Source organism: Chinchilla lanigera, unplaced genomic scaffold (assembly GCF_000276665.1).
Source record: "Chinchilla lanigera isolate Chin_1 unplaced genomic scaffold, ChiLan1.0 scaffold00035, whole genome shotgun sequence".
NCBI lineage: Eukaryota > Metazoa > Chordata > Mammalia > Rodentia > Chinchillidae > Chinchilla > Chinchilla lanigera.
In genome coordinates this window covers 3380151-3403496 of record NW_004955436.1, presented here as the reverse complement: position 1 = coordinate 3403496, position 23346 = coordinate 3380151, and the positions used below count along the sequence as shown (strand labels likewise).

The window sequence follows — 23346 nt, the reverse complement described above, 5'->3', positions numbered from 1 at the left end:
GCTTGCTAGGCAGGCGCTTTGCCGCTGAGCTAAATCCCCAGCCCGACCCTCTGTATTCTTAAGAATATATCAAACAAATTTCATCGAGAAAGTTTAAAATAAATTTAGAATAATTAAACAGGATGTAATGAAACTTGTTACTGAAAATGACATGAGTTCTCAGAATTTTGCAAACTATGACCATACTCATGAGATAAAAATAATTTGAGGATTTATCCTTTGAGGCTGGGCATGATAACACACGCCTATAATCCCAGCACTCCAGAGGCTGAGGCAGGAGGATCACCATGAGTTTGAGGCCAGCCTGAACTACACAGCAAGGCCCTGTCTCAAAAAAAAAAAAAAAATCCTTTGAAGTCATTTAAACCAGAATAACCCTTTGATTAATTGACTATGGTAAATTATCTTTAATTATTATTTGTGTTAAATTTTAAAAAATCTTTTAAAATGATAATCTGTTTATGGAGTTCCAACAAGAATCTGTTTTCCTAATTGTTAATGCTAAAGCTATTGACAAAATGATATGTTTTTATTTTTTTTTTTACAAAATGATCATTAAGAAAAATTTAAAAGGTCTTCCATGTAAGGAATACCTAATTTCAAATAATAATGAAAGTAGTAATCATCCATGCCTTCTCTTTTAGTACAGTATACCGAAAAGGAAAACAAATGAATTGAAATAAACCCAAAGTATTTTCTGCGCAGATACAAACAAAACTGTACTGATGTGAATTCAGGCTAAAGTCACGCGCTAGCCTGTGACCCGGACTGTTCCTCCCACAGGCAGGTCACAGGCACAGGGAGGAGAGCACCGCGGAGGCCAGGCTGTCTCCTCGGAAAGGATGACCTGGCTCAGGGTGGCGGAGGGGACACTCTAATGGAGTTTAGGTACGGACCTTGGTTTACGCTGTGGTGGCCCGCTCGTAACAGCACACTGTCACCCTTCGCAGTGACCCCCATGGAACAAGGATGAGTGTCGGAACTTTCCCTTGAAGATTCTGTTTCCCTGTTTTACTCCTGAGAGGAAGAGAGTTATGTTTTCTCGAGTCACAGAATTAAAGTTTTGAGGAATCGTTGGTCTCCTCTGTGTCCCGCTGCAGGGCGGACAGGTCCATCTTTCTGCCGTCACATGACCCCCCACCCATGGATCTCTGGAGGCGGATGGAGGCTGGAACGGGCCATCGTGGACCAGTTTGCTTGGGGTTTCCAGTCTATAATGCGATCTTTCCTTTTAATTTCCATGGAGACACACAGTCAGATTTTTCTTGGTGTCGTGAATAAAATGCCTCTTTAGAACTACATATAGTGGAAGAGAAAATAAAGACTGTTAGGTTTTGAATCATATATTTTTCACTTCTCATCACTAGAGCAGAGCACTCTAAAATGTTATTTTATAAAATCTTAGTTTCATATTATGTCACTCTCTGGTATTTCCCAATGGTTTAGATGTTTGATCACTTTTGCTGGAGTTTTCCTAGCATAATTCACACAGTAGTTTACATATTACTTACAGGATATGTTCGGTGTTGTCATGATGCGTGTGCAGGCCTTAGTCCTACACTGTGAGTAATAGAGTTTCTGTTCTTTCAGGCAGTTGTCACTAAAGAAAGCCCTGAGAGAATTATAAACAGCGTGCAGTGTGATGGCTCAGAGACCCTTTGTTGTACTGATGTGACTCAGTTGTCATTAGTGATCTGGTTTTATGAACGCAGTTTACAGTAAATTAGGGCTGTGAGATGGTAATTAATAGACTGACTAATAAACTTCTATTGCAGGTGACTGCCTTCATTCTAGCATGCAGTCATTAGTGTCTGCGTTGAGTGCAGCTGCTCTATGTAAAGTTTGATTTTAGGAGCTGTGTTGGTTACCAAAAAGTGGGCTGTAATTTTCAGTTCACAAAGGTGGAAGAATTCTTGCCTTATCTTTGGAAATCCATTGTACAATAGTGCCTTATTTTCTTTGAGAATACAATTGATTTCTGTTGTCTTCTGTTTATTAATGAACTTACTCCAGAGGTATTTCCATTATAACATAGAAAAGATTCTACAGTAAGAGTCATTTCCTGTGATATAGTTCCTACACTATTATTACTCATGTATTTAGAAAAATATTACCTAAGTTCATATTGAAAATTTAAATATATATGTTGATTTTTGCTGTGTCTATTAGATGTATTTATTCCACAAATAGCGAAACACGTGTATTTCATGACATAAATCAGTTGACAGTAATTCTCACTCAGTCCATCGTTTTGTCCTGGACATCTGTAAAGTTGATTGTAAGATGTCCACTTCATATGCTGTCTGTGTGCTCGTCGTTGTATGGAACTGACATTTCCCATGTACCTGTCTCCTACGGAACTTGTTATAAAAATATATAGTATTTTATATATAACTATAGTTACGTGAATACAACAAAGTGTCTCTGAATCATCAGACTGCAAGTTGTTTATTATACTTTTACGTTTTGTTCAGTGATGACCCCTGAAGGAAGGTAAACTCTGTTATTCAGAATATAGGGTGAAGGACTACACATGCAGGGTATATGAACTATATATATTCCTACTAATATATTTCCTGCACCCTGAAGTAATAAATCATTTACAATGAAGAATGACAAAACAGGAAATCTACTGACAAGTCAACTTGGTAATTTCAGATTATAGTAACTTCAACCGAAATCCTTAAGAGCACGTTAGCTATAAAGTTAGAAAGAAATCCTCCATGTTTTAACTCTTACATAATTTATGTTTGATTTGTTTTAATTTTAAAATGTTAACTTTTTAAAAATTAAAAGTAGTCTAGCTAGGTCTGGTGGTGCAGGCCTGTAATCCTAGCACTCGGGTAGGTTGAGGCAGGAGGACAGAAAGTTTGAACCTAATCTGGGCAATTTAGCAAGACCCTATCTCAAAATGAAAACTAAACACTGGGCTGGGATGTCGCTCAATGGAAGGGCCCTGGATTCAGTATGTGGTTACACACACAGGCGTGCACACACACACAAGTTTAGAAGAGTTGTCCAATAAAGGTAAAAAATAAGTAAAATATCTTTTGAGAGGTTTCTTTAACTATGTAATCATCAGATCTAATTTGATTATCAATTTTTATTAATACAATTGCTATCTCAACATTTTTCTTCACACAGAATTATACCTTGAACTTTATTATTGCTTGTTAAAAGCAATTATTGCTATTTATCATGACAGTAAATAAAACATTATTGATCACTTGCAATGATAAATGTACATAAATGGTCAATTGGAAAAATAACCAATTTTATGAAGACATTGCTGAAAACTGTTAGTAAATACGTATGTGTATATTTATAAACATGCAACACATAAATTTACATGAAATATAAAATAAAAATACTATACAGAATAGCTGGCGTCAAAACTTCGATGGAGTACTTTGTGCATGTTCCTCAGTTTTAAAGATGTGTTCATTTTTAGAGTTCCCAACTTGAATTATAATTAACTCAGGCCCAGATTTGGGTTAGTGTTAATGAACAGAAAGGGACTGGGTAGATAACCCCAAGAGCTACCTGAAAGATTTTAGCACTCTGAAATCACTGGCCAAGGCCAAGGACATGCAACACATTGAAGTACATCCAGTGTTAAACGTGAAGTTTTTGTTACTGTGCACTCATTTGTTCATTCCTTCGTCAGACGCCCTTGCTCACCATTCCACGTTAAAATTGCCAGAATGACAGTTTGAACTTCATTCCTGTGTCTTAGACATTGCTTCTGTTAAGACTATTCCTTCTGCAGTGTTTAACTGTCTGACCTTTAATTTACATAATTATAATAATTGCAGTAACCTGATGCCGCCAGGTGCATTTTGAAGCAGCAGTTCTCAACACAACAAAAGGGCTCAGCTCAGTGTGAATGTTTTGAATCATTCTCGATTTCTCTTTGGTGCAGAGGTACCTGCCGGTTGACACCGTGGAGTCGGGCATCCACCCCACCTATTTCTGCAGCGCTCACTGCACTGAAATGCTGCTGAAGACCGAGGCGCCGCTTGTGTCCTCGGCGTTCCACATGTCTGGGTTCGCACCGTCGCAGGTAACCCGTCGGAGCAGCGCTGCTCCTCCAGATCCGTGTCTTTCGGGAAAATGTGCTTCTCATCAGAAATGGGAAATTCGTTCCAGTCAACAAAAGGGTGCACGTACATCTCTAAACAGGCCCCCCAGCCTGCTTGTTCAAACAGGATTTGCATTATAGTTGATCCCTGCTGTCCCAGATTGTGAGTTTCTTTTCAGCTCTTGGGGCAAAACCTTGGTGAGAGTTGGTGAGATCATGTGGGCTTTTCAGTGGAAACAGTGCTTCCCCAGCACTGATGACGTGAAACGCAGGCCGTAGAAGAGTTAACCGAGGGATCAGGACAGGAATTGCACCAGTACGGGGAACACTGTCACAGCACACGGGAAAGCTCACAGGACTCTGCCTTCGCCACCGCCCCGGGACGCGGTGGGTTCCATGCCTTCGCGGCCCGGGCTCCCACAGCGCCCGGTCTGTGTGGCCGTAGCAGTCGCGGCTGCGCCCGTGCCCCTCCTGTGCACTGCCTGTGTTGGTGCAGGTGTGGCTGTTTCCTCCTCATGCTGCAGTCAGGCTACACTGAGTTGTCGTGTCTGAAGCTTCCTCCTTTGAGCTGGATCTTCAGGTCGAGGACCGAGGTGCAGCTCAGTAGTAGAGCGCTCGCTAGCATGGGTGAGGCCCTGGTTGGATCCCCACCGCCCAACTGTGGTCAGACTTTCTAAAAGTAGAAATACTTACTCAAAAGATAGGAACATTTTTAAGACTCTTGACTATGTACCAAATTGCTTAATTTTACTGTCTTGATGTAAATGAGGAGCGCTCCAGTTATTTAGGTCTTGAGTTTTTGACTTTTGAAAAACTAGTCACTAATTTAATAGATCAAATTTTTCTCATTTTTGGATTTCGTGTTTCTTTGAACATTAGCCCATTCAGTTATGTGTTCATAGTTTCATTAATGAGTCAGGTCTTCTTTTAACTGCTCACGTTAGTGTATTCCTTAATGTTTCTGTGTTCTTTAAAAGTGGAACCCACTGTCCAAACCTCTCCCACTCCAAAATATATATATTTTACTTATATGAACCATGTACTACTTTCTATTACTACGTGTTAGTAGTGCAGAATGGTAAGTAAGGTTCATTTGGGAAATTGGCGTGTGACTTTAACATACCTTGATATTTCCAATCCCAATGCTCCCTCTCCTCTTTCTCCCCTCCCCTCTCCAAAAGCTACCTTCTAGTTTCCTGTCTCCTCTCTCCCTTCCTCCTCTTCTCCCTCCATTCTTTCCTTCCTGCCTGGCCATTTGTACTTCCTTAGAGAAGTGTTTATTCAATTCTTTTGTCCATTTATGAATGCTGCTACTGATTTTTGTGTGTTGATTTCTTCATGAGGTCTAAAAGTCTTCTGGTGTAGGTTTGTGGGCCTTGTATGTGAAGAATTACACCATCCAAAAATAAGGATAATTTGATTCCTTTGTCCCTTTATTGATTAGGCTATATGTTCTCTTGGTGTTTGGGGTTTTGATCTCTTTACATGTTCCAGATTTTAATCTTCTGCTGGAAGAGTGGCTGGCAGACATCCTCCCGCCATGCGGGCTGTCCCTCCTCTCTGTTGGGGAGCTGTCCAGTGTGATGTATCACACATGCTGACTCTGCTCCCTGTGCTGCCCGGAGTCCTACTCCAAGGCTGTGCCTGTGCCTTTGCTGCAGGGTTTCCTGGTGCTGTCCTTCAGCAGTTTCTCTTTTGCAGGTCTTACACCTGTCTTTTATTCATTTTGCATTGATTCTTGTACAGAATGAGAGCCAGGGATCTAATTTCAGTCTTTGATGAGTGGAGACCAAGTTTTCTAGCGCCAGTTGTTAAGAGAATGTCATTTCTCCAATGTATACTTGGGGCTGCTCTGTCCATATGGCTGTAGTTAACTGGGTTTGTTTCTGTGTCCTCTGTTTTGTTCCATTGGTCCACATGTCTATTATTGTGCCGGTACCATGCTCTTTTTATTACTGTGGCTTTGTAGTATGTTTTGAAATCAGCTACTATAATGCTTCCAGCCTTGCTCCCCCTCCCAAGATTGCTTTGACTATTCTGGGTCTTGGTGTTTCCATATGAATTTTAGGATTGATTTTTCCAGTTCTGTGAAGAATGTCGCTGGCATTTTGATGGAGATGCCATGGATCAGTAGATCCCTCTGGGTAGCATGGCCATTCTGACCGGTAGTAATTCTGCCAACCCATGAGCTTGGGAGATCTTTTCATTTTCTCATGTCCACTTTGCTGTGGTCAGTGTGCTGACATTTTCATTGTAGATGCTTCCTACATTCTTGGTTAGATCAGTTCCTAGGTTTGGTTTTTTTTTTTTTAAGCTATTGTGCATGGAATTGTTCTGATTGTTTTCTGCTCAGCTAACCCATTGTTGATGTTTAGGAATGCTGCTACTGATTTTTGTGTGTTGATTTCTTCATGAGGTCTAAAATTCTTTTGGTGTAGGTTTGTGGGCCTTGTATGTGAAGAATTACACCATCTGAAAATAAGGATAATTTGATTTCTTCCTCTAGTTTTCATACCTTTTTCTTTCTTTTACCCAACTGCTCAGGCTTAAGTTTGCAACACCAGATTGGACAGGAGTGGTGAGAGGGTCACCTTGTATCACTCCTAATTTAGAGGTGTTTTCAGATTTTCATCCTCCTGTAGGGTGTCTGTGGGCTTGTCACAAACGGCTTTACCAGGTTGGGGTGAGATCTTTCTGTACTACTTTCATGAGGATTTTTATCATGAAGTGATGTTGGATTTTGTCAAAGGCTTTTTGTGCTTTTGTTAAGATGATCATTGATCTTTTTTTTAACCTTTGAGTCTGTTTATGTAATGTGTGCTTTAATGTGAAAATGGATTACTAAAGACTATGGGAAAAGCTTGGAATCTCTCAGGCCCCACTGTATCCATTTAGCAATCAAAAGAAACACATTCTTCTATTGATTTGATATATTTTATTAGTTAAATTATTTTATCAATTTGAAACTACATATAAATAGATTTATTTAATAAAGGTATTGTATTATTTCTAAGCAGTAATGTTAATCTTTTTCTTAAATTAATGTAAAAATGCTCTTATAATGGCTCCCTATTGAGCTAATCATTTGGCTTTCAGAAGTACATATTCATTGCTTTGTTTATATTATTTTTCATTTTATTGCTAATTATAAAATATGAAAACAGGGTTTAAGTAACTAAGTAGGTATATGTGATAAAGTAATTATCTGGGTACAGATTTGATGTTAAAGCTTATTCATCTTGATCTAATTAGGAGCAGAGCTTTTTGAAGTTATGTATTTTTAGGCAGTAGGGGATTAGTTGATTAGTGCAGGATTTGTGGGAAGGTTGCTACATGAAATATAGAGTTCTCTAGAGTAAAAGTAATAAGCTCAACCAGAGTACAAAACATTAAACATGCTCAGAAGTGCATATTTGTTGATTAGAATTTCTTTTAAGAGTAACTGAGATTGGAAAGAAAATAGAAGTTTGAATATATCTTCTCTCAAGTGAGTAACAGAAAATCATGTTCTGATTAACTTTTTGAAGTTTTATTTTCCCTTAAAAACTGTCCTTTTGTATTTTGTTCACTTTTCTGGCTTAAGAAGTACCGCTTACTGAAAGATCTGTGTCCTGTGCTTGTGTGGGCGCTCGCCCTGCTTGTCAGATGGGTGCGCTGCACCCCGTGGATGAGCCCGTAGATGTCCCCTAAGAATCCAGCTCAGCTTCCTCCTGCGCAGGACCCCTTCACCAATGCTGGACCCAAGGACACTTTCATAGTTTGTGATGGCCCTTTTCTAAACTTAAGTATAAATGCAAACCAGTCTTACCTTAATGTACAACAAGGATACTGTCTTATATTCTTGTAATGACTTTTTGTAGTTTAAAAAATATTTCCCAATTGTATTTCATTTAAACTTTTAACCTTTCTTAAGTGGCTGATGGAAAATTCAGAATCAGTGAAGTGAATCAACTTATTAATGTAACTTGTGTAGTGAGGATTTCACTTAATAACACTAGGATTCTGAGGTTAGTTTTCTTTGTTGCTAATTCTTTGTTGCTAATTTCTTGGTTGCTAAGCAAATAAAGTAAGGCAGGCAGAGTTGTTAAAAATAGTGTCTTTGAATCATGAAACTTGGTCATTTAGCAGTCACATCTAACCTGTTCTTACCTGGAAGTCTGTAAGTAATTTTAAGCAAACTCTTGACTTTACTGAGGTCACATGCTGGGCTATGGGAGTTACAGATAGAACCCTTGCCATCTTTTTTAAGGAGGCTTGTGGACTCAGTCCATAACATTAATGTACCAAATTGTTAGTGTTAATCTCTTTGTCACTGTTATTTTTAAAAAACTTTCCCATTTTCCATAATGGGAGTATATTGCTCTTACAGTATGAACAAATGTTATTCAGAAAATAAGCTAAACGAAAGGGCAAAAACAAAACTGAAAAGCAACCTTTTTGTAAAAAGTCTCATTTCCAAATTATTCTCTACATTAGCTCTCAGTTTTTATGTTATATAATTCTGTGTGGTTTAAATTGTTTTCTGTTTCGGCAAGAGTCCATTTGCATTAATCTAACATTTAGCAGTCTGCCATCTGCATAATTAAACATCTGTGATTGTAGGTAGGACAGGGAAATTCGAATCTCTGAGTTAAAATAGCCTCTTAGCGTTTGTTGTCTGCAGAGAGCCGACTGGTGTTCTGGGTGAGAGGCAAGCAGCACGTCCAGCGAAGGCGTCAGCAGTAACCACGCGAACACCCTCAACTTTCCCGGATGCCTGCGTCTCGGGCCGCGGGCTTGCTGTCATGCGCACACGGGGGAGACCCACTCGTTAGGCAGCTATGCAGAATGTCATGCTTAATTAATGCAAGGTTTTCACGGTTTTGTGTTACTATTGGTGGCTGCTTTTTAAAAGTCAGATGTAGTTTAATAAGCTTTTTAATAAACTTCCTTTTTTTTTAAAGATTTGCCTGCAATGGATCACTCAGTGTTTCTGGAATTACTTAGATTGGATAGAAATATGCCATTACATTGCAACTTGCATTTTCCTTGGTCCTGACTATCAAGTATATATCTGCGTAGCTATATTCAAGCATCTGCAGCAAGAGATTCTACACCATACTCAAGCCCAAGATCTGCAGGTGTTCCTAAAGGTACGTTTATATCGCGGGGGAATGCTGATGGAGGCGTAATAGCCAGCTTGGGGTGTGTAATGTCAGAAGCTTTTCTAGACATTCATCCAGTTCCGAAGCAACTTTGAGAGGCAGGTGTTCTGAATATCTCCATTTCAGAGATAAAGGAGGTGAGGCAGGAGTTAAATAAGTTACTCCAAGTGCACAGCTAGAGTAGAGCCGGGCCGTGTGGTCAAGCTGCCTGGACCTCACACTTTGCTCTGGACTAGTGTGCTCTCCCGAAAGACATGCTTCTTTTAGCATCACTGTGTCTTATTTGGCCAATAAAAGCACTGGCCAGAGGTTTGATACTTTTTAATAAACATTTAATTTGCTGTACCTTCATATCCTTCATCATATTTTCTTAAATTTCTATTTTTATGAGAGGTTTTCATGAAAGGTGGTTCTATTGCAGCATTCTTTTAAGAATGTTATGTCTGGTAATATTTTAGAGCAAAATATAATTACTTACTTCAGCCATTACAATAATGTGACACTTGAAGCTCCGATCTTCGGGGAGTATGCGGTGTATAAATGCACTCCGATGGGTGACTCTCCGTGGAAACTCACGACTGTTGGGACTCAAAATCTTGCTTTGAGTCTGAGGTGGTTCCTCCCCTCTCCCCTGCCGCCCCACAGGCACGCATGCCACACGCTCACCCAGACCAGCAGTGTCACCTTCTAGAGTTTCTGTAGGCCAAAACAGTTTCTCTGCGACCAGATTTTGTTCCTTTAATACTACATACTAGCCAGTTATTTTCCACTTCATACCTTTTTTCTTTAAATGAATGCTAGTGGTCATTTAAGATTTTCAGACTCTCAGTCTGTCAACTCAGAGGTCTCCAGAAACTTCATGTGTCCCTATAATTCTAGACACTTCCTAGTGATAATGTGTGCAGACCGTGGTTCCCAGTGTGGAGGAAAACTCAGGTAGAAACACACACAAAAACGATATGCAGGAGGGGATTTGTAGAACAAGGAGGATCACACAAGCGGGACGTACGCTGAAGATGACTGTAGGTTTATTTCCAACAATGGATGGAGGGCAGTTACAAGCATTTCAGAACATGAAATTTTTCTGTTTTCTTATAATCTGAATATCTCCCTATCCCATAACCCACTACCCCTCATCCCACTTTGGTTGCTTAGGCAGTTTTCAGCACTATCTTAAATTACTGTTTAGTTTTTGTGCCTCTTTCCCAATGTAATATTTTAGTTCCAAAACAACTATGACTTGGTCTGTCCACAAGGCCTGGTCAAAATATACAAGAGCGTTTACACTTTCAGAAATGTGTCACGGTGAGAGACTCACTGTGAAGACGGTGAGATGAGCGAGTGCAAAGTGCGGCAGTGTGTTTGAGTATTTTGAGAGGGATGAGTAGCAATGAGTGTTTTATCTTAATTTTTAAAAATTTAAACATTCACCACATTTTTGATCAATCCTCCAACTTAATTTACAGACTTTTAAAGTCTTGAATAGTGCCTACTATATTCCTCAAGTCAGGAATGGATACATTTTTTAAAAACCCCCATTTCACTGTAGTTATAGGGATTAAGCCTTGGAAATTAAGTTTTATACTTTCTGACCTAAAACCTGAGACTTTTTGAAAGAGAGGAGAAAGTTAGTAGTTCTCCATCTAGCTGTATATATCAGTATCACAACTGTATCGCAACTGTCATGATAACCTTGCATAGATGGTTTAACCACATTATTCTGTAGTTCTATATGTTTAATCATGATTGCTTCTAAGATAGGAGAACATAAGCAGAACGGGGGACTCTGACTTTTTGTTGTATATATTTGTAGCCTTTAAAAATTGTATTATACTTTTTAAATAATGAAACAACTTTTAAAAGGACATATTTGATCATTATATAAAATATAAACATTTGACTTATAAATGTGTGAGCTCAAATAACCAGACCCAATTGAAATAGTTTTTAAAATACTGAAAGCCACAAATGCTTTCAGTTATTATCAGGTATTCCTGAGAAAGTATAGATAAGTAGATAGTTTCGGAAAATTGAAAATTCTTCCCCTGCTTTAAGTTTCATATATTGACAGAAAGTGTCATAATAAAAGCATTGCTTCAGCAATAAAAGTCCGCCTGAAGGACGGGGGATAGAGGAAATATTAGCCCATTTGTATTCATTTTGGTCTAGGCTGGAGACTGTAAGTCGGGTAACTGAGAGTCGAGGCTCCTTGCCTACATTTCTAATGACCCTGAAATAGTTCTTTATGATTCTGAGTCAATATATTAAAAAGATGAGCTGGGATCTCAGGTGCAGAAGGCGGTGAACCCTGATCGGCAGCCCCAGGTTGCCGGGGGAGGAGAGTGCAGACAGCCTTGTTCTCTTCTCTTCTGACTAAACCGGTGGAGGGTTAGATGAGATGAATTCCGTGGGTCGGAGTTGATATCAGCAAGAAATGGTGTTTTTCTCATGGAATCTTTGTACCTACGGCAGAGACCTCAGCTGCATCACAGAACAGGCAGCCATCGCTGTGGTGAGGAATACATTAGCGCAGGCGGCAGGCAGAGCAGAACTTGGGGGATCTCTGGCAAGTCTTGGGGCTGGAGGCGCCAGCTTGTGTCTGTCTGTCTGTCTGTCTGTCTCTGTCTTTTGGGATGAAAGGGTGCTGGGAATTTTAAAACATTTTGTATCTATGACTGACAGTGGTTCAGAGAGTTTGTGGGCATCATAATTCTGTAAAGAAAAACATCCCCCCAAAAAGAAAGACATCCAAGGAAATCAGTATTCTCACACATCACAGCTCACTAGAAAGTCTAAGCTCCTTTTTAATCTTTTGAAGAAGAAATCTTAGTGGTCTCACCTGTAACACACACACACACACACACACACACACACACACACACACACACACACAGATCTCGTGGCAGGTTAGCAGTAGCTCACGTGAAGAGACGCCAAGTGTTTCAAAGACTGGCACTTTTCCACCCCTCTCTAACATGCTAATAGGCTGGCAGTGATCATGGTTTTAGCTTTTAAATTCAACCTGGGAACAAATGTCACTGAAATGCCAGGGTAGGAAAAGATTATCTTCCAGTGAAAATCAGGCTGTGAAGGTTCAAAATACATAATTAAAATGCTTGAACTAAATCCCGCATATTATGGCAAAATCAATTTATAATTAGGAAAAATCAGGTTAATTTCAGCCCAATCAGTAAATTGTCAAGAGGGATTTTTGTTATTGTTAATGTGGTAGCAGCTGCCATTACCCGAAGATGTTGACAGGGTAAGAAACAGAAATGAGCCTGAGAAAAACTGAAATACCAGGCTTTTAGGAGACAGAAGTATGCACAGTCCCCAAAGCAGCTCACCATTTCAGGGGGTGAATAAAACGTGTCCTGCCGTATGCTGAGGTAGGTTTTCTTCATGGCCTTTATATCGTTTCTCTGCTTCGCCTGAGACTGAGTTTAAAGCCTCGGTTTGTCACTCTCTGTGTAAGCTAGGGTCATGGTTTAAGCTCCTTGTGCTACAGGGTTGTGGAGGAAGTAGATGAGGTAACATCTGTAAAAAGATTTCTAGGACAATCACCTGAACCAAGCAAGTGCTTCAGAAAAAGCAGGTATCCAGGTCCTATACCCCTGCCGTGTCCCTCTCTTATTCTTGCTTCTCTGTTAAGAAACATCTGTGTAGAGAATACAGCAGAGGAAGTAGTGTTCTGAGTCCATAGCTAGGCTCAGGCTGCTTTCTGTCCCCATGTTTGCCCAGCCTCAGGGACCTCTTAGTATCACAGCATAGCAGCACCTGACGTATTCACCTTCACCCCTTGGCCAGCAACATCCTTGGTTCTGAATCTGATCGAGACCTGTTGTCTCACGAACCAGCCGGAACCACGTCGGCTCTCGTCACTGGACAGGTCCAAGTGTCCTGCACCTGGGCTTCAGTCTTCAGGAGGAACATACTCTGTGCCGAATCTTCCAGAACCCCTCACTCTCTCCAGACCCACACTCACACCTAAGCTGCTTATCCTGCATCAGGTTGGGTACTTACGCTCTCTCTCAGACCTACTCAGTCGGAACTTACACGGCAGTGCCGTGAGTTCTTAGATTGTGCTACGAAGTCTCAAGTAGCTTGAAGTCTTTAGAATACATCACAGTGTTACCTTTGGAGCTTTTTAGTACTGAAATGCAACATTTTAAAGATACTGAGTCCCAGAATTTCTAATTACCAAGCAATTCATGAGTACATACCAGAAGAAACATTGCTTCCAGGAAGTTTACTTCAGCCATGAGAAGCTCCTCTTTTAAATGGTAGGGGTCAGGCAGGGCATTTCTAGCAAGGGTAGAGGGCAGAGCTGTTCTCCTGAGACTCTTCCATCTCAGGCCCTTCTTGCATGAGGTTTGACACTAATGCAGATCCTTCGCTAAGTAAACTGCATTAAGTGTGCTAACTTCTACATGTTCGCAATAAGCCAGCTGTACTCCATTTTAACCCAAGGGAACTTAATCTTTTGCTCCGTAAGTTATAAGAAGCTGTTTAAAAACACCTTGTAAAGCCATAAGTAAATGTGTGGGAACGAATGTCAGAATGTGCCTAATAGTCCTAAAGTTGTGGAAAGCAAGTTATACCCAGACTTTAAACATTCTTTGCATCAGTTGGTTTTAAAAAATATTGCAGAAACTAATTTCAAACAAATGTTTCTAAGTGCCTGTGTACACTGGGGAGAGTTTGAATGCTGACTGCAAGTCCTGGGTTCCTCCTAATGAATCGGTTGTCCTGTTGCCTTTAAAGAAATCCTAAGTTCGGTGGACCTTAATCAAATGCTTTCAAGAGGAAAAGAAAACGGGACTTGTAAACACAGAGCAGGGCAGCTGTGTATATCGCACACCGTGCAATACTGACTGCACAGAACGCATGGCGCGGAATGGTGATTTTTAACGCTCTTTGGTAACTCAGCAGTTAAAACCCAGAATGAATGATGAAAGGAAATCGTTGGAAGCTCATCAGCTGAGTAACAAGTAGAAAATGAGTCTGAGCCCAGCCTTGGAACAAGACCTTATTGTAAAGTAAAATTTTTAAATAGGGCTGGGGATGTAGCTCCGTGTGCAGGCCCTGGGTTTAGCCCTGAGCAACACACACGCGCACACACACACACACACACACGGGCACTAGGCTTATTTTAACCTATTTTTAAAAAACCTTTTCTTGAACAAATACCATACTGTTGTTACAAAACAAGAGATTACCTTGTATAGTTAATACCTGACTATGTAAAAAATAAGTACATTCATATTTACACGTAATCCAATATATTTAGGTCTAAAATGAAATAATTACAATAAAGCAGTATTTGAAGGAATGGTCTGTTGTAATTGAATGACAAGCTGGCTGTCCAGATGATCATAATTACATGTAAAGTTATCTACTTAAAATAGGTATGATGAAAAATATTCTACTTTGAAGACTAAAAGTAAAATTCAGCTATTGTGAAGTGTTATTCAGAGCTAAAATTGCCTACAAATTTTAAGTAAACTATTTTATTTTAAAAACATTCCTTTCAAAATGTGCATTTAAGTTTTTCTCTGGTGAAATAAGATCTTAATATCTTCCTGAAAGAATTAAAAGCATCGTACAGTGATATATGCATACCCGTGTATATAGCAGCACCGTTTGCCATAGATAAATCTTGGAAATAGCGCACATACCCACCAACTGATGAATGGGTAAAGAAGTGAAGAAGTACTACTGGGCTGAAAAGGATGAGCTTGAGACATTTCTAGCTGAATGGGTGCACCTGAGTCCACACTCTTCAGAGATAACTCAGATACACACATGTAAACACACTGTTTCTCTGGTGTGAGAAAATGAAAGTGTAAATAAGGACCAAAGTGTATAACAGATATTATGAACAGGAAGAAAATGTTCAGATGGGAAGGGGAACTAGGAAGTGGGGAGGGAGGAAGAAAGGAAAGGGAAAAAGGAGAAAAGAAAAAAATGGAAACAAAGCTTTTGTAAATAACGAGGGGAAGAGGAGTTGAAGGGAGGGTTGGGAAATGGGGGAAAACAGAATCAAGTATGTCACAGGTACTCATATTCCCTGTGATGAATGTGATACTATGTGTACCTAAAATGTACTGATAAATTTAACGAATTTTTAAAAAAGAAATAAGACCTGAATAACTTTGTAACTATTTCTATGGGAATTTTTCCACATTCTCTTTAATGCCTAAAATGAAAGGAATGATTTCCAGAAGTATGTTCTAAGAAAAGAAATATATGTGACCAATAATAGCTATGGCTTTCCTAGATAGTTTTATGTTTAAATTAATGCAATAATGAAAAAATGTTAAGTAGATATTGCTTATATTTCGCCCAAGAAAGTATTATTAGGGAAATTGTCCAAGTGCTGTCATCTCTGATTACAATTCACATTTAATGAACGATGAACATTTCTAGGAAACCTGTGAATGCATACAGAAACAGTTCTGGCATTGCATTTTTTATTCTGTTTAGAATAACGCACAACCGTAACTGCTTTCCAGCTAAGGTATGCTTCTAGTGAAGGGGTGATAAAAGCAAATCACATGTAATTTGAAGAAAATGGCTAAATTCATCACAGTTCCGTGGTTACCACAGTCGCTGTTTAAAATGCTTCTTGAAGTAAGATTTTCTCTTACTCTGATCCTGTTCTTCCCCTGACAGACAAGTGAATTACTTTAATAGGACAGAGATTTGCAGTTCTGCTCCTCATCAGGCGAACATGTCCGCTTTGACTCAGTCCAAGTCCATGGACCGGGACGTGCTGTGTACCGCAGCTGTTGATGTTTAGGTCAGGGTCCGGGTCTCCTTCTTTCTTGTATCTTAGGTGCATCACGAAAAGTCTTATGTACAAAATGGGAGAGTGCGTGAATGAAGGAGCGGGATGGGGTGAAATAATGCTGCAGTTATTTTAGAGTTAGGAGTTCAAGCATTTGTGTTCAAGGTATTAGCTCCAGCTGTAGCATGCAATGCTGTGTGTAAAAGTCACTCACTGACTGCAACTGCTGTCAGCCTCACAGGCAGGCACTCATCTTTTTAGGAAGACCCAACTAAACTGTCCCTCAGATTGTGTAGATTTTAACTGGTACATGGCAAAAGAAGAAGTTTGCCCAGTTACTTGCAGTCTGAGAATTATTGCTCATGACTAGTGATGCCCGAGGCCTTCAAAATGATCCAGTCAGTGAGAGTTGTGTGCTGTTGTCCCAGCGCTTCTACCCTGATGCCTCTCTCCTATGAATTGATGGCCACCAGCACAGTATCTGGTGTTTGATGTGTATTGTCTTCATCCTTTTGGATTTTTTGTGTGTGAATGTGTTCTTGCCTCTAAACTATAAACTCCCGAAAGGTGTGAATTGTTGAGATTTTCTGTAACCTATAAAACTCCTCACATGATTACACTGAGTTAAGGATGACTATTTTTCTGAGAATCATTTTGTTGAGCTTACAGGCAGGTACTCATGAGAGTGTTTCGAGATACTAAAAGGAGTAGTCAAAATCCTCCCAAAGATTATAAAATTCTAAATGGATATTCTTACTGTTTATTCCACAGTGCCTCATTTGGGACACTAATCATTAAGTTCCAAATTAGTTTAGACACTCATAGTACCCACGTTACGAAACACAGGCTGTTGGGGGTTTTAACAGTAGCTGAGTAACAGATGCTTTTTGCACTATGACAGTACAGTGTCATTTTGTAGATATTTCCCGTCTAGGAGTTTGTTTTGCTTTACATTAGCTGCAAAGCATTTTGGTTTTGGCAGCAGACAACTTTGCTTCCAAGGACCTGATTGGTTCCTGCTGTACGCATTCACACCCCACTGAACGGGAGCAGTTACACACTGACCGTCACGCAGACTGCCCCCGCCGTCATAGCTGCAGACACGTCGGCTGTGACAGGTCGCCAGCGTGGAGGTGTGTGACTTCACCAACTGAACGCGCTCCCGTTTGTGTGCTTTGGCAGGAGGAAGCACTGCGTGGGTTTCGAGTGAGTGACTACTTTGAATACATGGAGATGTTGGAGCAGAACTACCGACCAGCACTGCTGAGGGATATGCGGAGCATCAGAGTGCAGACCACATAGGTCGCAGGATGCAGCTTAATTTATGTCTTACTCATTTTTAGAGGAAACCAAGGACTCGATTATTTTCTATCTGCATGTACAACATATGCTTTGTGATAGACGTTATAAGTCAGTACTGAGAGGTTTTGAATATGATAACATATTCAAGTTGGCATCAGCCTAATTTGTGAAAGAAGTTCCTTTTGGTGAGTGCCTTGCTCTGGGACGTTTTACGGTCACACGTGGCTGACTTGTAGCTGCTGTTTATGTTTAGGAGTTAGCGCCGGCCTACTGCTCCATCGGCATCTTTACCAGGTGATGGAAATATTTGTTCCAATGAGTGTGGGAAGTAGTAATAGTATAAATAAATGTTTTATTGAAGAATCTACGAGATAAGGAAAAACAGTTGTTTCTCCAGTATTTGTGTCTCTTTATGTACAGGAAAACGGACAGCAGCACATCTGCTTATTTTACATCTGGAAGAACAAATATTTTTCACAGCATATGATAGAAGAACTACTATTCCTATACATAATTGTTTTTCTAGGAGATGCTTTTGGTACCTGTATCAACTTGTAATTTTTAATAATTTTTTATTTGAAATGTCATCTTTATATGGTTCATGTAAAGGATACAGTGGTTATTTTATACTGATAAGCATTGTACTTGTATTTGTTGTACATTTCTTTAGTTATAGATTTGATGTATGTTGAATCTGAAAATATAAGGGGGAATACATTTCTAAATTATTTGGAATGACTGACACTATGTTTTATTTAAATAGAAGTCTGTGTGCCAGTGAGAGTAGTACTCTATGTGGTGGTCTATGTTTGTAACTGTCGAATGTCCTCTGTAAATGGAAGCGCGTGAATATATTGAATTATCCTTAGTCATCAACATTTCAAATTTTTTTACATGGAAGAAGTCATTCTGTATTGTTTATGTATAACTGTAATTTGCCCATTAAAGCCATTCTGAAACTAAAGCTTACTTCCCCTTTTCCCCAAAAACGAATTGTCTACAACTTACTTTCCCTGTTAGCATGTGAAAGCCCTGGTCCTGCGCAGTTTTCAGTGGTGAGGTTTAGACTGTTGCAGGGTCAGCCTTCCCGAATCGAGTCTGTGCAAATGCCCGCGCAGGGGTTCGGTAGTGTCCGTAAAGGGCGTGGCAAAGCTGCGCGAATAAACTGAGCGAGTCAGTTTGGCACCGCGAGCACTGTGGCCCTGCTGCTGTGAGTTCAGTGAGAGCCTCGGTGAGCCAAGCGCCGAGCGTTGTCTGCTTCCAGACTGCCCTGAGAAGGATGTTCCGTGCAACCTGTAGTTCTTGTTTCTGTTTCTTCTCATTCTGTCTCAGAGTTACTGGAATTAGAGGCGGAGAAGGAACTGTGGTTTAATTCTACGTCCCTGGTCACTGTGATTGGAAAGTGAGGTAAGGTCTAGATTGTGACAGTTTAATTTGAAAAAAGTGACTTCAGCTGGAGCCAGAAAGCTTCCATTTGACGGATTCGAAATGTCTTATGAGGGGCTGGGGATTTAGCTCAACGGCAAAGCGCCTGCCTGGCAAGCACAAGGTCGTGAGTTCAGTTCCCGGTACTGGAGAAAAACCAAAAAAAAAAAAAAAAACGAAATGTCTTATGAAAGGACTTAGCATTTAGTGGAAGAAAATGTAAAGTATGGTAGTTTGTGTAGCTCCCATCATGATTTCTTTTTCACTTAACAGTGTCCTTCGGAATACGAACACTGCGTCTTGCCTCTTTTAAAAAATTAAAGTTCAAGTCCTTAAGACAAAATTTAATTTGTGGAGGGGTGGCTCATATGTTACAAGATTCAGTTCCAAATTATATTTTATGATACAGTGTAAACGAATTTATGGAAAACATCTATAAGCCTTTGAATATGGCCTTCAAAGTTCCGTATTTGGGGGTTGGGAGTAGATATCAGTGGCAAGGCCTTGCCCAGCGGGTACTAGGACCTTGGCCCCGTCCCCGGCACCCCAGAAAACAGCTGTGCTTGCAAATAGGGCTTCTCCTGATCTTCAGCTGTCTAAGGCATCTGAAGGTGAGGTGCATCTCAAAAGTGCATCTGAAGTCCCCGAAGGACTCTACAGAAATGCACGATTATTAAATAATACTGTGCTCCTGTTCAATTTTTTAAATTCCTAGATGTATAAGAAATTTCCATGGTTATTCATTAAGCAGACATTTTAAGGGCTACATATACAAAGTACTTTTGATGTTCAAATAGCAAAATAGATGAGATGAGCTCTTCATTCCCCTTCCACTCACAGAGTTCACTGTCCTCACGGGAAGATGAATAACTTAAAGCATGGAAATACAAGGATGACAAGAGAATCAATTTCTGTATTTGGTGACCTTGATAAGTTTCGATCCAGTAGTAAGGGCAGCTGTTGGGATTGGGTTTATATGATGCTAAGTGGAAAGACCTGGAAAACTGCTCTTTCTAGAGTATCACTGTGGGGGCGGTGGCTTGCCAAGCGTGAGATCAAAGACACTGCGGTGGGGATTTTGTTGTTACTTAGGACGGAAACGAAGCATGTTTCTATTTTGGTGGAACTGATATGATGAAGAGGGGAAAACTGGTGACGGGGTTGGGCTGGAGTGAATGTTAAGAGTCGCTGGAGGAGAGAGGAATGGGGTTTGGTACGTGGCGGAGTTGTCCCGGGAGCCAGTGAGTGGACACAGACGTAGGGTGGACACGGTCACAAAGGATGCAGTCACAAAGGCCATCAGCGGAGAGCATGGAAGAGGCGTGCAGGGTGGTAAGAGACGAGAATATGTGGAACAATTGTCAGAGATGACAGGACATTGCAAGGTCTGGGAAATACAGCACAGCAGTGATGTAGTGGTCATGGGGTGACGTAGTAAAGTTGTATTTTTTCTCCATCCACCTGTTTGCTGTGCTGGGGCGAACAAGGAGTTGAAGTGGTTCTCACCAGGCGTTGGCTCAGCCGTGGGCAACATGCAACCAAGAAAGGTGGAGTGGTTTGGGGCAGCGGTTTGCCCGGTGAGTGCCGGGCCATGATACCATGATCGTTCACCCTGTATGACAGTCAAATCAGAATGGAGCAGGGAACTAGATATAAAAAGAGATGTTAAATATGTGCAAGGTAAAATAGGCCTTGAACACATAAGCAAGGATTTTCTGAACAGAACCCCAGGAGCCCAAAAACTAACACCAAGAATCAATAAATGGGGTCATTGCAAATTACAAAGCTGCACAGCAAGGAATCAAAGTCAAGTCACAACCTACAGAGTGGGGAAAAATTTCCTCCACGTACTGAGATAAAAGCCTGATATCTAGAATACATAGAGAGCTAAAAAATTAGTTCCCCCCAAAGTAAAAGATCTGATCAGAAAATGGGCAAGTGAAAGGAATAGACATTTTTCAGAAGTAGTAGAAAGGGCAGTAAGTATATGAAAAAGTGTCCAGCATCTTTAGTCATTAGAGAAATGCAAATCAAAACAACGCTGAGATTCCGTCTTACTCCAGGAAGAGTGGTTATCATCAGGAACTCCAAAAACACAAATTCTGGTGAGGTGGGGAAAGCAACCCTCCTACATTGCTGGTGGGAATGTAAATTAGTACAACCACTGTGAGAACCAGTATGGAGATTCCTCAAAAAACCAAAAACAGGAATTCCTTCTGGATATCTTGTGAAAGAGTTAAAAGCACTATGTTACAGGGGTGTATGCCTACCCACATTTGTGGCAGCACAATTTATAATAACTAAATTTGAGAAAGTACTACTTAGCCGTAGAACAGGATAATTTGAATCATTTGTAGGAAAATGAATGCATCTTGAGACCATAAAGCTAAGTGAAATACATCAGACCCACAGGGTTAAATACCAAAATGCAAAAACGTTAATGAGAAAAATAAAAGAGAGATGTAGGAAATGGAGCAGACTTTGTGGAGCTGGGAAAGGGGATCTGGAGGTGAGTGAAGGGCCAGGAAGAGAAAGGGAAATAAAAATGATTAAGATGTGGTAAGTGTGAGTACCATTTTCCCAAGATGAGCACAATTACATATTGCAAATTTCACACCAGTGAAATTTTATATTTCACACCAGTGAAATATAAAAGTTTATTGATATGGGAAGTGGAGATGAGGGTGGGTAAATGACTGTGAAGGTTGACAGGACCAGTAGATACAGGTTCTTCTGTATGGGAGATTGTTGGATTTGGAGAATTCAAGAGAAGAGAAAGAAGCCATTAGACCCGAGAGATGTTAAGTGCGGTGCTTAAAATTGAGATTTTTGGAAAGTGAATAGCTAGGGGAGAATAGAGGATGAGTCATCATCTGAGAAAGGAATATTCACACAACTCAGTAGAAACATCATGTGTTTTTGGAACTGGGGTCGAACTCAGGACCTCGTGTTTGCCAGGCAGGCACCGTGCCACTGAGCTATGCCCCTAGCCCAGAAACTTCATTTTTGACATGAAGTTCTTTGGATAGCTTCAAAATAAGCCAAAAGCTAAAATCTTCATAGATTAGTGAAGAAAAAAAATACAGGAAATTTTAAAGTGCATAAGTAAATGAAAATGTTGTGCACTTGTTTTAACATACCTACTTCAAATAAAATGCATCTGTAATTTTTTCAAGCCTTTATTTAGGCAAACATTTCATACCAAACAAACCACAAACTGTAAAAGAAAATATTGATAAAATTTCATAGACATTATAATACACTCTGAAATGAAAAGCCACAAGAAAGTAGATTTGTAAAACATTGCACCTAGTGAAAGGCCTTGTCAGATTACATAAAGTTTCTAACCACTCAGTAATAAGAGAACAACCAACTCCGTAATAGCTAAATCCCTTTCCTCCCTCCCTCCCTTTCTTTTCCCTTTCTGTGCGTGCGTGCATTTGTGTGTGTGTGTGTGTGTGTCTGGGGAGCAAATCTAGAGCCTCCTGCGTGCTACTGAAGAGTTCTGCCACTGAGGTACATCCCCAGCTCAATAGGCAAATTATTTAAACACATTACCAAAGAAAATACACACAGCCGGCTGGCACATGCAAAATACTGCCCATCATCGCTCTTGGGGCTCAAGGCAACCAGGAGACAACCACCATACACGAACATGCTAAAACCTGTGAAATGAATCTCAGTGAAAACGTGGTTGCAACGGACATGAAAGGGGAGCATCTGGAACTCGTATTTCTTGTAGACCTGCAATGGCAATTTTGGAGGGTTTTAAATGAGGTTAAACACACACCTAATGATATGACTCAGTAAACACTTGCTAGGTATTTCTCCAAAAAAAAAAAATAAATAAAATACATTTCCATAGAACAACTTACACATAGCTGAGTAATACTCCATTGTATAAAAATACATTTTTCTTATCCACTCCTCAGTTGATGGGCATTTGGGTTGTTTCCAAGATTTAGCTATGACAAATTGTGCTGCTATAAATATGGGTGCACATATATTGCTGTGGTATGGTGTTTTTAATTCTTCTGGAAAAATACCCAGAAGGGGGATAGCTGGGTTGAATGGGACCTTTAATCCTAATTTTTTGAGAAATTTCCAGACTGATTTCCAAAGTGGTTGCACCAGTCTACATTGCCACCAATGGTGGAGAAGGGTTCCTTTTCCCCACAGCCCCTCCAGCATTTGTTGTTGGTTGATTTCTTGTGATAACCATTCTTACTGGGGTGAGATGAAATCTCAGTGTTCTTTTTATTTGCATTTCTCAAATGACTAATGATATTAAACATTTTCTCCTGTATATATTTACCATTTGTATTTCTTTATCTGAGAAGTTTATGTTCATCTCAGATGCCCATTTTTGGATTGGGTCCTTGAATTTGGGGAATCCGAGTTTTTTTTTTAATTCTTTATGTGTTCTAGATATAAGTCTTTTGTGTAAGGGACAGTTAGCTAAAATGTTTTCCCGCTCTATGGGCTGTATTTTCACTCTTATTTGTTGTTTCTATTGAAGTACAAAAGCTTTTTAAAAGGATGAGATCCCGGTTGTTGATTCATTGAAATGTTTCCCCTGCAGTTTGGGTTTTGTTCATGAAGAC

At 40.1% G+C, this 23346-nt stretch overlaps 1 protein-coding gene across 5 annotated transcripts in view; it reads left to right on the top strand.

Moving 5' to 3' along the window:
* Positions 1–18281, top strand: part of Tbc1d32 (TBC1 domain family, member 32) — a 157282-nt gene extending 139001 nt beyond the window's left edge. For 4 of the 5 annotated variants that reach the window (XM_013516658.1, XM_013516656.1, XM_013516655.1 and 1 more), the window contains 3 exons: positions 3923–4063; positions 9025–9213; positions 17198–18281. In XM_013516658.1, coding sequence (XP_013372112.1) covers positions 3923–4063; positions 9025–9213; positions 17198–17317 — 450 coding nt within the window. In that variant the 3' untranslated portion in view covers positions 17318–18281. Of the gene's footprint in view, positions 1–3922; positions 4064–9024; positions 9214–17197 lie in introns of those variants that run through there. The other variant, XR_001234976.1, reaches the window with a different exon arrangement.
* The last annotated feature ends 5065 nt before the right edge of the window (positions 18282–23346 follow it).